This window comes from Denticeps clupeoides, chromosome 17 (assembly GCF_900700375.1).
Source record: "Denticeps clupeoides chromosome 17, fDenClu1.1, whole genome shotgun sequence".
Classification (NCBI taxonomy): Eukaryota; Metazoa; Chordata; class Actinopteri; order Clupeiformes; family Denticipitidae; genus Denticeps; species Denticeps clupeoides.
In genome coordinates this window covers 1,652,363-1,668,549 of record NC_041723.1, presented here as the reverse complement: position 1 = coordinate 1,668,549, position 16,187 = coordinate 1,652,363, and the positions used below count along the sequence as shown (strand labels likewise).

At 47.5% G+C, this 16,187-nt stretch overlaps 1 protein-coding gene across 1 annotated transcript in view; it reads right to left on the bottom strand.

Moving 5' to 3' along the window:
- Positions 1-15,300, bottom strand: part of sema3e (sema domain, immunoglobulin domain (Ig), short basic domain, secreted, (semaphorin) 3E) — a 30,323-nt gene extending 15,023 nt beyond the window's left edge. The window contains exons 1-4 of the mRNA XM_028958630.1: positions 14,607-15,300; positions 2,834-2,994; positions 2,269-2,328; positions 1,254-1,373 (exon numbers count right to left, since the gene is read on the bottom strand). Of these exons, the coding sequence (XP_028814463.1) occupies positions 1,254-1,373; positions 2,269-2,328; positions 2,834-2,994; positions 14,607-14,718 (453 nt within the window). The 5' untranslated portion in view covers positions 14,719-15,300. The remainder of the gene's footprint in view (positions 1-1,253; positions 1,374-2,268; positions 2,329-2,833; positions 2,995-14,606) is intronic.
- Between the last annotated feature and the right edge of the window lie 887 nt (positions 15,301-16,187).

Below are 16,187 nucleotides of genomic sequence, written 5' to 3'. Positions count from 1 at the left end.
TGAATTTACAATAACAAATAGCAGGGTCAAATAGTCTGGAGCTGGACCCTCGTCCATTACGCCCATCATCTGCCGTCTGCTACTCCAATAAACATCCAGTTCCTCACTTCCTCATCAGATGAAGCCTCCATCGTTGCACAGGCAAAGGGTGAGATGTTTTCTCAACTTGAAGATCCCATATCCTCCATGGAGCAGCTGGGACTGGAACCCCGTCTCCATTTGGGTGAAGTGTCACTGTGTTGTGTTATGGACTTTGGTACAGGAAGTGGCCAGTGATGTTTGCAGTGGTCTCCAGCAATAATTTTTCTTTTTCTTTTCTTTTGGGAATGCATGAATGCTCTGTAAAAGTTTTTAGGGTGAGACAGAGGAAATGCGGTTTTATGGACAGTGGGGCGTGGTGTGGTTGGACGTGTCTGGACAAAAACAATGCTTCCCAGCTCAACGCCGGCATGTGATGAGTCACGGCAAGTCACATTGACGCCACTGCCCTCTTAGACCAATACTACCATGATGGTTCATCAACTTGAGTCACAGAAAATACCTCTGAACTGCGACACGGAGATATTTATGGTGAATTTTCTTGATTCCTTTCACTGAACTTACCCATTGGGCTGTTAAAGGTTCCCTGATATTTAGTGTCCCCTAATACTGTATCTGAGGTATCAGACATTTCAGTGTCTTTAGCTTTAAATGCTAATGAGGAGGAGAGAGGCGGGACTGGGAGGAGAGTGGCCGTCAACACCATTCACCAAACACAATGTTTGGCGCAGACAGGAAGTGTCTACGTTTTCTCAGAGAGAAATAAAATTGACCCACTGGTTCTTCGGAGTCTTGCATGAAGGAGCAAAATTTATTTGTGCTCATTTTTACATCCAGTCACCGAGCAACTGCAACGCTTCACATGTTTGGAAGCCATGAGGGTCGGTGGAGATAATGATTTAGGGGAGGGGTGGGAAAAAACATGAGAAACGAGAGGGGCACTTTCCCCTTATGACGTCTTAAGGGGACAAATTCCAAATCCGACGGTCTGAGCTGTTGCTTGCTGAACCGTGAAGCAGAATGACCAAAGCACTCTTTACACCTTTCGCCATTTCTAGCCACTGCATGACCATAGACAGGCTCGGGAACTCGTATTAATGTTAAATAACCTTAAAAAGTGGGGACCTTTAAGTAAAATCAAGTGTGAGAAACATAAATAGAACTTTCCAGATTTCAGCTGTTAGTTATTTAAAAGGCTGGTGTGCTTCTCTCACCTCTTTCCAGTGGCCTGCCTTGACGTAGGTGCAGACGGGATTAAAGGCTCCGGTTCCACACGCCAGCAGATGGGTGCGGTTGTGCGGCTGGACCAGCTTTATGTAGTTCGCACACTCCGGCTTAGAGAGAGAGAGAGAGAGAGACGCAGAGTGGGAGAAACGCTGGTTATGTGACTGCGTTTGCTTTAAAATGATGAATTACTGAATGATCCTTTGTTGTACATGAAGGGATCATGAATTTACAGCGAGGGCACAGTTCAGAATGCACGAGGAAGTAATTAAAAGTTTCAGGGATGCAGGAATTTCTTTATTTTGTATATATCCAGATCATTGGGTTGCAATGGGTAGAGGGCATTTGAAAGAAAGTGAAAGTGAAGTAATTGTCACATGTGATACACAGCAGCACAGCACACGGTGCACACAGTGAAATTTGTCCTCTGCATTTATCCCATCACCCTGAGTGAGCAGTGGGCAGCCATGACAGGTGCCCGGGGAGCAGTGTGTGGGGACGGTGCTTTGCTCAGTGGCACCTCAGTGGTACCTTGGTGGATCGGGATTCGAACCGGCAACCTTCTGATTACGGGGCCGCTTCCTTAACCACCACTGCCCCTATTTGTTCCACATGATCCATTTCAATCTATTTAACTAACAAATGCTTTTAAGTTGATGAAACATAATTGACATTGAACCCAAAATATCATGTTTTATATTCTTACAATATTCAAATGATTTTCTTTTAACTGTGACGTCTTTCGTTGGAAACGTTTAAATATCAGTTTGAGTCCATGTGGTTAATTTAATTTATAAAAATGAAACCTTCCCTTTTTTAGCACAACTGAGCACAACTGAGTGCAAAACAAAAAATGAGGACAGTTATTGTCCACCTCTGTCACACAGCCAACCATAGCTGGCTAAATATATCCACATCCATAAACGACCCAGTGCCGTTACTGGCATCTCCCCACTGCAGATGTGTAATAATAGAATGGGCGTGGCAGGAAGATTAGGGCTCTACCTTCTCCCGTCCCTTCATCAGACATTCCTCCACCTGGTCATCGGAGCTCGGCCAGTGGATCTGCGAGGAGAATGTTTCACATCACCACAATCAGCAAGCCTTTCATCCTCTCACACCCCACTGGTCTGCATTTTCCTTCATTTAACATTAAATTAATACGCTATATGTGTGGTGATTATTATTATTTTATGATTAACAAAAGTAAATCAGACAACAAAGCCAACTGATTCAGGAATATGTTTGAAAAGTCCAGCAAACAGGATGGGTCAGATGCATGAGGAGCATGGAACTCATATTACGTCTTGCAGCTGAACTCAGACAACAATGTTCAGGCTGAAAATCTACTTTCATCATTTAATACAATTTGAGTCATTTTGCAGAATGTGTGTGTGTGTGTGTCCGTCTGGGAGGTGATATAGGTGCTCTGTGTTCCATTTTCACATAATTAAATGAAAAACTGTAAAGAATCATCCAGCAACACAGAATAAAACAACCTTTGAGATCCTGTTGATCTTCTGACCTGCAGAGAACTTAAAAACACACCCACACACACACACGCACACACCTCTTTATGCTGAGCGTTAACTCTGTCCAGGCTGAGGGAATAGAGGACATTCTTCCCCCCCACAAACAGCCTCTCCTGGTACTCGTCCAATAGCAGGGCTGGATTCTGCAAAGCTCCATCAGAGCCCTGGAACACCCACGTCCTGTTCATCTCCACCAGCTCTGCAAAAACACACACACAAATCAGGTCAATGATCATTCAGTGATTGATGATATCAGCGATTTCTTCTGATGGGACGATGGGACTCCCTCAAGATCCATGGGTGACCTGATCACAATTAGCCCGGTCAGAAGGCTGCACAGCGAGGATGTTCCTGACCTAATTACTGCGGCCTGAGCGAGAACAGGACATCCCAGCTGCTCTGCACGTGTGTTCCAGAACCACCAATTGCTCCAAAAGACTTTAATTTCCTCTGTATGGGTGTGTGTGTGTGTGTGTGTGTGTGTGTGTGTGTGGAGGGTTCCCCGCAGGGCACGTATTTTAGGCCGCTTGGTCGCGACCCCCTCATTTCCTCCGAGCGAACGCTACACCCCCGGTCAGGAACAGGAACGTTCGGTCACAATGTGCGTTCGCGATTTTCTCTCGGCCGCCCGAAATGAAAGGGCGGGACGTCCCGGGAGAGAGGTGTGGAGGAGGGGTGTCGGGTTGAGGGGATGGCGGGAAAGCGAGCAAAGTCACCTGTGGACGGATGCGTCAGGTTAAAGAACTAGTACGCGTTACTTTGGATTGGGTCTGGGACAATCCGATGAGGCTCAGGGCGGCCCGGTGAGGACGTTTGGCCTGAGGATGCTGAGGGAGAGAAGAGCGAGGAGGAGCAAGGAACGTAATCACATTGTGACCTCGAGAACCGGCAGATTTCGGGATGAAATCTGGACAGATCCGAACAACACAAATGCTGATGCTGCGAAACGGAAATGAGAGGATTTCGCCGAGAAAACATCAAATTGAAACGTGACAACTGACACATTTTTAAAGTGCTGACTTGACCAGATTTGTTCCAGAATTTACATGAAATTGCTTTTGACAGCATCTTTTGATCATTTTTTTTTTTCATAATTTATTTGGCAGCTGTGTTTTTGATTAAACATTTAACGTCTTTGCACTTTCAGAGGCCGGTTTTAAATTATGAATATGAAGGAATCGCATTTTAATTGCTGGAGATTTTTGATATTCGGGATTTAATTGGCTACGTTGGAATATCATGATGATTTTTTTTTTTTTTACATTGAAGTGATTGTCACATGTGATACACAGCAGCACAGCACACGGTACACACAGTGAAATTTGTCCTCTGCATTTAACCATCACCCTTGGTGAGCAGTGGGCACCATGACAGGCGCCAGTGGCACCTCGGTGGTACCTTGGCGGATCGGGATTCGAACCAGCAACCTTCTGATTACGGGGCCGCTTCCTTAACCGCTAGGCCACCACCACCATTTACCTGTCGAGTGGCATAATATATATACAGGTGTATGTATTGTGTATATATATAGAATATTCATGATAAGACCCCTGAGCCGATGGAAGCGCAAGCTCGGCTGTAGTACGGCTGGAAGCATCTTCAGCAATGGAAAAGGGGCTCCATCTGTTGCTAAGCGACGGGTAGCGGTCAGGTAGGCCTTGTTAAGCGCTGACACCTCAAGGCTCCGCGTTGTTAGCAGCTCGCGCCGGCGTGTCTCTTCACGCTCGTCCACAAGTCATTAATACGACGAAGGAAAACCGTCACCGGGGTCATCGCCAAGGCGCCTTCAGGCACGGTGAACATAACAGTCGTTTTTATTTCCAGCGTACATTCGTCTTGTCGCTGTAACATGTTGAAACGATTCTGCACGGCGACTTCTTCATGTGAGTAAAACAAACACGGGGAAGCCATTTAACTGCAGTCCCTCGAACCCCGGCACGGCGCATACATATTCAAACTCGGCACGGTTTTAAAGGACGCTGTGATGTCCCCTGGGACGGTGCGCCGGGGACCGCAGGACCGCGCCCGCGGTTTCAATAACAGCGGCGAAACTCGAACCAGAACACGTCCCCCACGGCCCCCGCCTTGTTTATTGTGTTCCAGATCTGCGCCGCAGGTCGGTGATCACATGCGGGCCAAGCTGGGATGTAAACCGAGGGCCTCGGGGCCGGGTCACCGGGAGCCGTCCCCTGGGCTCTGGACCCGGGGCCAGAGGGCACGGGCAGGGCACCAATTACCCCAAAACCTTTACCCTTACCAAACGACGGGGCGCTAAAAGCACGCCCCGGTTTTCCTGGAGGCCATGTTTTAATTGGGCGCCACAATTATCCTTTCAAAAACAGTTTAGAGACGGACTCCTCGCCGTCTGTCCTGAATAAGACGCACTCGCCGCATCATTTTTACCATCAGCACGTCCGGCCTGGGCTCACGCTGGTTGTTCCTTTAACACAGAGGGAGGCGGGAAGGAGCTCAGAGTCCCGTCCTGTCCCCCCGAAGATCATAAAAGCCCCAAAATTAATTCTGCGAAGACGGGACAGATTTAGAGGGAGCCTCTCTGGACGCTGAAGGGAGTCTGCGATAAGGAAAGGCTTTCATGTTTCGTGGGGCGAAGGGGGGGGGTCTTTCTTTCCGCTTTGAAGTGTCACTTGTGATTCAGCGAGAGAAGGTTTGACCACGTTTGCAGTTCCACATTTAAAGAAAGACGAGGAAACGGCCCGCAACGGCCTACACTTTCACACGTTATGTTTCTTGAACGGGGTCCAAAGACATCACATCCATCCCCCCCCGCCCCCCCCCAAACTCATAAGTACAAAGAAAAAAAACATCAGCATCTACAGGACAACCTTGTCCCGAGGACAAAGTGTTCACGTTACCTCATTTGTAAGTTCAATCGTCTTAACTCCGGAGCGCGGCGTCTCTCGTTTCCTCCGCTGTGCAGCATGTTGATTGGGTTAACCCCTCGGCCCCGTGATTAACATATGACTGCACTCGTCCATTATGAAACGTCCGGCGTCTCCGGTCGGCCGCTGCTGCGAAGCGCCGTGACCGCAGCGGTTTCTGCACTTCGCGGCCAGTAAATTCCGTTTCTTCTTCGTAGCTTTTACTGCGGCCCGGCGAAAGACTCAGCAACATGTAACACTTACTCACGTGCAGGAAATCGCTCAAGGCCTGGGGGGCTTAAAGTCTGTGTGTAACACACACACACACACACACACACGGACCAACCATATTGGTATTCACTCTTGTTTTAGACTGAAAGCCTGATGTTGAAGGACCTGCTCGTAGCTCTGCAGCAAAACTGGCAGAGAATTAAACAGCTGCTCATTCGGCAAGTTCATATTTATTGTGGACACTGAACTGAGTAAATAATTTAGTGTCAGTATTGTCGGTGTAATTTTCGCGACTCTTGAAGGACGTGTGTCTGTGCAGCTGGCACAGATCGTGCACCGACGCTTGCTGGCACAAGAGCTATAGACAAATTTGCGTTTGAATAGGTTTTATGACTCAAATGAAGAGACCAGTGACTTGACAAAAAAAAAAGGAAAAAGGGGAGCGTGATTTTTGGAAGTGTGAACTATGAAAATATGACTGTTTTCCAGTGTGAACTGCCACAACATTGCGTGCCGATGTGCTGAAATATTGACTTTGTTTAGGTTCTGCAAAAATTCTACTGGCAAATAATTTAAATAATTGATCAAATATTGATCTCTAATACCATGAGACATGGTGGTGTCAAACCAAATTCCTGAATGATCTAAAAACACATTTTTACTGCCTAAAAAAGTCAAATGAACCCATTCATCTCCATTAATCATCTGATCAGGTGGTGTGCGACCAACTGTAATAAACACAGATCAGTATTCTGCTTGATAAGTCCCGGAGCTGGGCCGGCCACAGCAGTTTGAAAGAGTGGTTGGCCAGATACGTTAACAGTGAAAATCTGTATAAACTGATAAACTGTCATTTTCGGACGTTCATTTTGCAATGCAGTCCACACAGGACCAGGAGGAAGGGTTTTTTTTTTTTTTGGACAACTTTGCATGTATTTTACATCACAGCTCATGTCTGGCCGTTTAATCAGCTTTCATTATCACTTTATCGGCTCAGTGCTGAGGGTGAAGGTCAACCTCTCTTCTCTCTCGCCAGCCGTAGGTGGAGGTGTTAGAATGTGTGGTTCCCCTTAGCCAAATTAGAGCCGTCACCTTTTTCCTGCTGTTCAGCCTTGGCGGCTCGTCTTGTCGTCCCTCCTCATCTCCGGTCGCCATGGAGACGTAATAAGACTCATGTGCGCTCGTGTTTTATTTGAGGTCCAATTATGGCCGAGTTTGTTTTTCACTGTCACCGCTGTGGGCTTCTGACACAAATGCCACGGACCGTTGTTGTGCTAAGGCATGGGCCCAGTTCCTGTAATTACCCATAATCCCCCAGTCAGACAGGCATGGTTTCCTTCCTTAAATATGCACAATGGACAGCCACATCGTCGAACAACTTTACGCAGGGACCACCGGGCAAGGTGGAGGCTAATAAGCTCCGCCGACAGTGGATGTGCTTTGACAGGTGGGGGTCGGCCTCCACCTCTGACCAGTTTAATGACGAGCTGCGGCTCGGCTCAACAGAGACGCGTCTTCCACGCTCCCGTGCTGGGGATCCACCGCCGGCCTTCGCACCATGTCAACGCCGTGCTGGGAGATGTTTAGTCTTGGAATGATAAAGGCCTGCAGATATCAGATACCTGGAGCCCACGCCACACATACCAGTACGAAAGCATGGAGACATGAACGGCAAAATCTGAAGCTCAAATCGTTACAAATATGAACACAGACTTTATATCATGTTTATTTATCTGTGGGGCACTTTTATGAAGAATAGCTAAGAGGTCCTGCTGTACACAGATCCATTTTAGGTTCAAATAGCTTCAAATAAAGAGTAAGGCTGCAAATGCATCAAATAATTATTGTTACGTTACAGCCTTTTCGGTCATGATGGTGACACCATCATTGGTGTCATCATCGGTTTTTCATAGAAATTCTGTCACAGCATGAGGGAATGGCATTGTTGTTAGAAATGAACCAATTTATGACAGTTTAATAACATTGTATTTAAATAATGTTCTTGGAGAGGCCTTCAAACAGGGAAAGCACATCTTCAGTTTTAATGGGCAAATGGCAGCAAAATGTCTCAGGGCCTTTTCATTCCATCATTCAGAGGCTAATGCAGACAGACAAGCATCCCACCCCTGACCCATCCAGCGCAAGGAGAGCAAAGCACCGCCAAGCCCCCCGAGGAAAAGGATAAACTTCAATTAACCTCGGAGGAGAAGGAAAAATACGAGGCGCCCAGCAGTGACTGACAGTCAGGCAAACACACACCCTGTTATACATCAAGAGAAAATGTTGTGTGTGTGTGTGTGTGTGTGTGTGTGTGTGTGTGTGTGTGTGTGTAGAATGTACATCAGGAAATGTAGTTGTCCAGATTCAACAAGTAGAGGTATGTGCGTCGGATGGACAGAAGGATGCAGGACTCAGCTTGCCAGACGGTACGGAGACGCATGTGCGCTTTAATCAAGCAGCCTGTCATCGCACAACACTTCACACACTCTTCATCCAGTCAATCAGAAAGGAATGAAATACCTTTCACCCGGCGTCCATCACTGACCGCTCACTCGAAGATGATCCGAGGTGACGTATTCGCTCCTCTGACAGACATCAATTTTTAAAAGGCATAAACCTGCCCAAAAATCTGCCCTGACACACAGCATCTACAGCCCGGCACCCTACACCAGCACCAACGTGTGTCCTAAAACAAGCTGAAGTTCAACGGCAGATGACAACGTTGCCAGATTGAAGTCTTGTTTCTCGGACAACAATTGGGTTCTTAACTCATCAACGTTGTGCGAATTGGCTGCAGCTTCTTTATATAAAACTTTTATACATGATATGCAGTATTCTTTCTCTATGGTCTAAGTGGCCATGGTAACAGAGTTTAAATTACCAAAGATAATTTCTGCCTCATCAACTTTGCAAGTCATCGACTTAGCAAAAAAATCCCGTTCAGCCATCGTTGTGTTCCCGATGGACAGTGTAAAACCTGGAAGTGGACACACAAACGTGCTAGCCGCTGGCGTTCTGTTTACTCGTTAAAGGCCTTAGTGAATAAAATGAAGTGATTGTCATTGTGATACACAGCAGCACAGTGATACACAATGAAATGTGTCCTCTGCTTTTAACCATCACCCTTGGTGAGCAGTGGGCAGCCATGACAGACGCCCGGGGAGCAGTGTGTGGGGACGGTGCTTTGCTCAGTGGCACCTTGGCGGATCGGGACTCGAACCGGCAACCTTCCGATTACGGGGCCGCTTCCTTAACCGCTAGGCCACCACTGCCCCAATGTAGCAGATGTAAATTCCTGCTCTGTGTTCACTGCAGTTTTTTTATATTAAGTGTCGAAATTATTCTCAGCACTTCAACCCATAAATTACGCTGCACCTTCTCTGCGATAAATCACCCTCGAGCCGCGACGCTTCCACATCACACGACCTGGGTCGTGTTCCTTCACGCCGCCTCCGCTGAGTGGCTCTGGCGTTAAAGGGCCATAAAAGCAAATCACGGTGCCTGCTCTGCGTTTGAAGAGGCCGCTGAGGGAGTTTCCTGCTCGTGCGACTCTATCATTTTCCCCGTCTGGGACAATCGAAAGTCCTCAGCCGTGCAGGAACCCGCCGTGCCCCCAGCCGACTCGGAGACGTCGAGGTCTAACAAGACTTTCAACACTCGCCGCCCCAGAGTTGAAAGACGGCAAGGGAGATTCTGCTTCACAGAACAAAAAAATAAACTCTTTAATTTCATACTGAATGCTCACTAGAAGACTTGAGGGATTGTTTTTATGGGCAGACGGGTTCCCAGGAGAAGGCGTGGAGAAGGCGTGAAGGTGTGAGGGGTGCTGAAAAGGCAGTAACAACAAGGCCAGATTCGCCAAATTCGATAATTTCTAGAGGTTTTATTCTATGACTGAGTAAATGTATACACGATTCCACGTCTCGAGGATGTCATGGGGCAGTGGTGGCCTAGCGGTTATGGAAGCGGCCCCGTAATCAGAAGGCTGCCGGTTCGAATCCCGATCCGCCACTGAGCAGAGCACCTGCCATGGCTGCCCACTGCTCACCAAGGGTGATGGTTAAATGCAGAGGACACATTTCACTGTGTGCACCGTGTGCTGTGCTGCTGTGTATCACTTCACTTCACAAAATTACAGCATCATTAGGACCCTCTGCTCTGCGCTCTGATTGTCACTGATGTCACAGAACGGGGTTAATTAAAGAGGCGGTGCCAGCGATGACGTGGAGGGGCCATCATGAGGTCCCGAGGACACTCCAGCCTCGTGGCATCGGCATGCTCTGTGAGGTCGACTCGGTGTTGCTCAGGGTTCCGTGGATGTGAAAGCCCATTGTGCTCCAACCGATTTATGTTTTACCGCCTTTCCCACAGCTCCACTGTACGGGGCAAATATTAGGTAACACTGAGGGAGTTATTGGGAGACCGCGAGACTCCGGGGGGCTTTATTGCGGCTGGTGCCATCGGCATCATTTCCATGGCAACCGGGCAGCTGCTCCTTCGGAGAGGAAGTCAGGAGATTATTGGGTGAACGGATGGCTTTGTGCTTCCATGCAATACGAAGCAGCTGCCAGAGTTCTGGAAGGAGAAGGTGTTCAGAACTCATTCAATCACTCAGTGTTCTGGGTCACTTGATGACTTACAATGAATTCAGACTACATGACATTCTACTCGACTCTTTTAGGATACGGTTGATATGCGTCATAAGCAAGATATGAGTGAAGAGATGGACTGGCAAACAAAGATTGAAGTTCCCCGCCCTCCGTTTTTTTTTGGATCCAGTGTTCTGCGTTCTGATTGGCTGTAGGTGGTTGGGGATTATTCAAGATATTTAACCTGCTAGACATGCCATCATAGATGGGATGAGTTGGTTCACACGTAGAGATTCCAGAGGGTGGTAGTAGCCTAGTGGTTCACTCGCCTGTGAACCAGAAGACACAGGTTCAAACCCCACTTCCTACCATTGCGTCTTCCTACCATTGTGTCTCCAAGGGGGACTGTCCCTGTTACTACTGGTTGTAAGTCGCTCTGAATAAGGGCGTCTGATTAATACTGTAATATGTATATGTAAATGTATATAACTTCTTTGTCAGTGTCAGCCTGTTACTGATCTCTGAGCAACCATCGATGGGATCTGGGATTTTGGTCTCTTGATCAGAATTGAAATCATGTTTTCTGCACTAGGTGTAGGGGGTGAAATGTCACTGCAGATTAATATAAATCGAAAGAAAGTACTGTCTGATGATTGCGGGAGGCTTCCAGGATGGCCACGCCCTACAATCACAGGCAGAGGTGGCCGAGTGGCCCAAAAAAATTTAATTCCAGTAAACAATAAAAAGGTTTTTTGTTGAGTGGATGGAGATGCCGCTCAGGCATCTCTGGTTTTCCCCTACCTGGGGATTTTCTCCACCAAAATGACCAAGAGCAAAGTCATTTCAAAGCCGCGATCACTGTATGGCTTCAAAATTACATCTTTGAGAGGGAGTGTGTGTGTGTGTGTGTGTGTGTGTGTGTTGTGCTCCGCTCATTACCAACTGAACCTTCAAGTCTGCAGAGGCTGCCCATTTATTCCCAATTTAGATAATTACACCCACCTGTAATCTTTCTCCAGGCCGTATACCGCCGTACCTGCCCTGTTTAAAGATGTTTGAAATATCTCCCCTTTAACCGGCACTGAGTAATGGACGTGGTTTATTTGCGCAGGTTAATGCACGTTCCGTCATAACATCTCCTCCAGGTGGAAGCACTTTTAAAAAAAAGAAGGTCCACGCTGCCTTCATTTTAGGATAAATATACATTTCATGGGGACCCTGTCATCAACCTGCTCAAGTGGGCTCTTCCAGTTAAACACACAGAGAAACACACACCCTCTCTGCGGTGACTGGGACTAATTGCAGCAGTGCTACCGACTTAAGTGAACCCAGGCCAGATATGGGGAAAAAGTCAAAAATCCCACAGCATACACACGGAATAAGGCAGATTGAGAACAGAAGCCGACTGTTGTTTTTGTTGGTTGGTTGGTTGGTTGGTTGGTTGGTTGGTTGGTTGGTTGGTTGGTTGGTTGGTTGGTAGGTAGGTAGGTAGGTAGGTAGGTAGGTAGGTAGGTAGGTAGGTAGGTAGGTAGGTAGGTAGGTAGGTAGGTAGATAGATAGATGTCTTTTGTGTCTGACCCTCCAAGTAACACGCAGAGTAAATATTTCTATTAATATCTTGAGGATATTAACAGCCGGGCGGAGGATTGAGGTTTCAGCCTGAGCAGGTGTGCGCTGAGATGTTCATCAGTCAAACTAATGAGGTGTGGTGGTGGACCGGGCCACTCCGTCCACAGGCAAATTCAACACAAGCCTGCAGGTCAGTGGCAGAAACAAAAAAAAAGGTTCATTACCGTAGAGAACATTACAACCAGAAGGCAGAACTCTGGTCCCATTACCCACTCTGTACTCTGGGGGGGCGGGGCACCTGACCCATGGGGTCCCATGTGGGCGCAGGTTCACTCAATAGCTCCCCCTGCAGAAATAAATTCCCTACTTAAATGTAGACTTAATCTTAACATTTGATCAAAACGCTTCAATTTCATTTCACTGAGTACCTTTCATATTACCCATGCATTTTCTCATTTAATGCGAATACCAAGACAGCCACAAAAACACTGCGGTGGAACTCGGTGGAATATGGTTCAGTTCACCAATAATTATAGTTCATAGTTCCAAGTAAGTTCCAACATGATAATAGAATCATAAAAATCATGCAACTCACTCAAGAAACTTTCACAGGCTGCACTATTTTAACAGGCTGCAATTCTGCAATTACATATTTTCATCAGTGTATGGTCAATGTTATAACTGAAATATTGTCTAAAAAAGCTTCATTCCATCCACCATTGGAAATTCTAAAGTCCCTGATCTTATCCAATTAATATTTAAAAAAAAAATAAAAATTCTGATAAAATTACTTTTCCAACAATTATGAAACATGAATGTCATAGGACTTACAGAAACAACTGCAAGAGTCTTTCTGAAACTTGTCAAAAGCCAACAAGGTCCCCAGTTATTATTTTTATGAAGGCTGAGATAAGGAAGAATATTACAATTTCAGCAGAAATCCTAAGGAGCGAAAATTACAAAGAGAATTAGGAAGGCTGAGGAACAAAAGGAACGTGTCAAACGGATGGAGGGCTGAAGTAGAGGGGGATGATGGGATGCGAAAGGCGTCCTTGACTCTCGGGACTCCCCGTGAGCGATGAACGGCACCGGCGTCAATCATAATGACCTCGTTTCCTGGCGGTGATTTAGTCTCTCTGATGAGGAGCAGGAAACATCGCCAAGGAGATCCCAGATGTTCCAGGCCCACTGTCAACCACAGACTCCTTATTATGGGATTTATTTCTTTTTTTGTAATGTCACTGTTACCACTGCGCCACGATCAAGTCAGAAAAGAAACAGAGCACAGGCCGCGGCGAAGTCATCTACAAAGCCGGCCCTCATCCTCCGCCGCGCTACTGTAAACATCAAGCGAGACGCCACCATAACAGCCCAAGTGGACCACATTCCATCAATGAGCCCGCAGCACACCAAAAAGAGGCGCTTTGTAGAAAGCCAACCGCCGTGGAGAGCTTCATCTGGAGCATTTCTCTGTTGTGGCGACAAATACGGAGTCATTAAATGTGGCTGGACGGTAACGAGGCACCGCACACTTTCCACGGTCTATCCGAAGATGGACACAGAGCTCGCATCACGATGGACATGCAAACGTGTTTTTTTTTTTTTTTTTACAATTGGTTATTGCCGCACCGTGAATGAAGGTGCCCACAGCAAACACACTCGGCTGTGGACAGAGCACCATGCAAACTGCTCCAGAGGACATGAGTCCCTGTAGAGTCCCACACGGGGTGTATGAAGCCAGGGTTTATGGATGGACCATTTGGAAGAGATCTGGAGATCGCTGGGTTGTAATATAACGGTATATGGTGATTATGGTTTCAGATTCCAGAAAAAAAATTGATAGAATGAGTAGAAGAGATCTACTGCTATACAAATATATATACATATTAAATCTGCTTTGCACACTTATATGTGATTTATGGTTATTCATAGCATTCCATGCTGGTGCTGATGATATGCAAAAAGACAAATTTATCAGCTAGACACACAGATATCATATATGTATGGCATATGTATTCCAAAAGTATTCGGAATACATGACATTTTGTATAAAGCAATATATTACTGGAAAGTCTTTCAAGGTTTCAATATTTTTATTTGCAAAGTCTTAGCAGTCCAACACACAGATAAATAAAATAGAATTAAAAAAGTGCAAGAAAAAATTTCTGTTGGAGGAGAAGGTAAGACGGACCTCGGTGGGTAGTGAATGTGGTTTGCAAGGTGTACAGATCGAGCCCGTCTGTGTGTGTTTCGCGTACCGCGGTCACCGCGAAAGGTTAAACACGGGGCCGAACGCGGATGCACCTGCAGGCGCGTTATCAACCGCTCGGCCAGGCAATCAGTCGCTTTGTCACGGACATTTTTGCCATTTCGCAGATGCCCCTGATCCAGAGGGACAGTCCCCACCCCACCTCCAGACACGATTCTGCAACTTTATGGTCATCTGGTTCAAAGGCTGCTACAAAACTACTGCTACATGGTCCACTGTGTTACATTAACCCCTTACACTCCCCTCACACACACACACACACCTGATGCCTTACCTCTGTAGGACAGACGTAGCCGGGGGTGGATGTTCTTGGTCGCCTCTGCCGGACTCCATGGAGACACACACACCAGCAGCAGCACCCACAGCGTCCTGGTGTCCACGGCCATTGTGTCGTTGACGTTCACACACCGTCGCACACTTGTCTGCTTGATCCGCTCGTCCTCACTGGGGGTCCGGTAGGGGGCGCGCGCTCGGAACGCTCCTCATCCTCAAAGTCTTCACAGCTCCCTCTTCTACTCGGCACTGGCCAGCTCCTGAAGAAACTCCTTCTGTAGAGGATGTGTGTGTGTGTGTGTGTGTGTGTGTGTGTGTGGGTGGGTGCTGCAAGCTGTCGCTCTGCAGAGCTGCCAGTAGGGTGTCTGTCTGCAGGGAGCGCCGAGAGTTTCTCTAAAAGAGGAGCGGTGAATCAGTTGTGCCTGGCTGCCCCCGTCACTCCACAACACAGCAGACGCATTCCAGAGCCACGCCGAGTGTGTGTGTGTGTGTGTGTGTGTGTGTATGAGAGCGTGCGGGTGTGTCTCAGCTGCTGTAAGCTGCTATTAGAGAGATGGATGTGTGGCTCATCCCTCGCTCAGGCTAATGAGAAACTCGCCCTGCCTCTCGGCCTTTATTCTAGTCCTTCTCTCTCTCTATCTCTCTCTCTTATTCCACTTCTTCTTCTTCTCTCCTTCTCTCTCTCTCTCGCTCTATTCTACTCATCCCCTCCCTCTCTCTCTGCGCCACTCCTTCTTTTTCTCCGTCCACCTTCCTTCTCCCTCCCTCTCCTCTTTCTCGCCCCCCCTTATTCTAGTCCTTCTCTCTCTCTCTCTCTCTCTTATTCCACTTCTTCTTCTTCTCTCCTTCTCTCTCTCTCTCTCTCTCTCTCTCTCTCTCTTATTCCACTTCTTCTTCTTCTCTCCTTCTCTCTCTGTCTCTCTCTCTCTCTCTCTCCCCCCCCCCCCCCCCCACTCCCTCTCCCTCGCTCGATTTCTGTCTCTTCCCTCGCCCTCCTCCTCTTCCTCAACTCAAGACAGCTACGTACGTCACGCCGGCACGACTGCAGGCAGTAAAAAGTTGCTGTCCGGTGACCGTCCCTCATGTCACGACAAGCTGCTGCTGATGAGGCCAAGAAAGAGAGAGAGACAAGCAGAGAGTCTGCATGTGAGGGTTCTGGTTTACTTTGGGACATGAATGGTTCTTTCTCTCTTGTCCTTTTTAAGGCTGCATCGCTGCTTCAGTGGGAGGGGGCGTGAAAAACTGCAGCTCCACGTGCCGCTCGGCGGTCAGTCCACCCTCCTTCTCGCCTGCTGTTGGGATGGACCTTGGCCAACCACTCACTCTCTCTCTCTCTCTCTCTCTCTCTCTCTCTCTCTCTCTCTCTCTCTCTTTCATCTGGTCTGCAGAAGATCTGCTGGTGGAAATGCTCAGCTTGAAAACGAGGAAGCTGTGTAAGCGCGGCGCGGATGCATTGTGAGAAAAGTCAAGATCCGATTTCAGCGCTTATCTTCATTCTGCAGCATCTGGGACACGGTGGTGGTTTCAGCAGGACGTGTACAGCAGGACATACCAGTCCAGTTAAATCTGTCAACTGTACCAA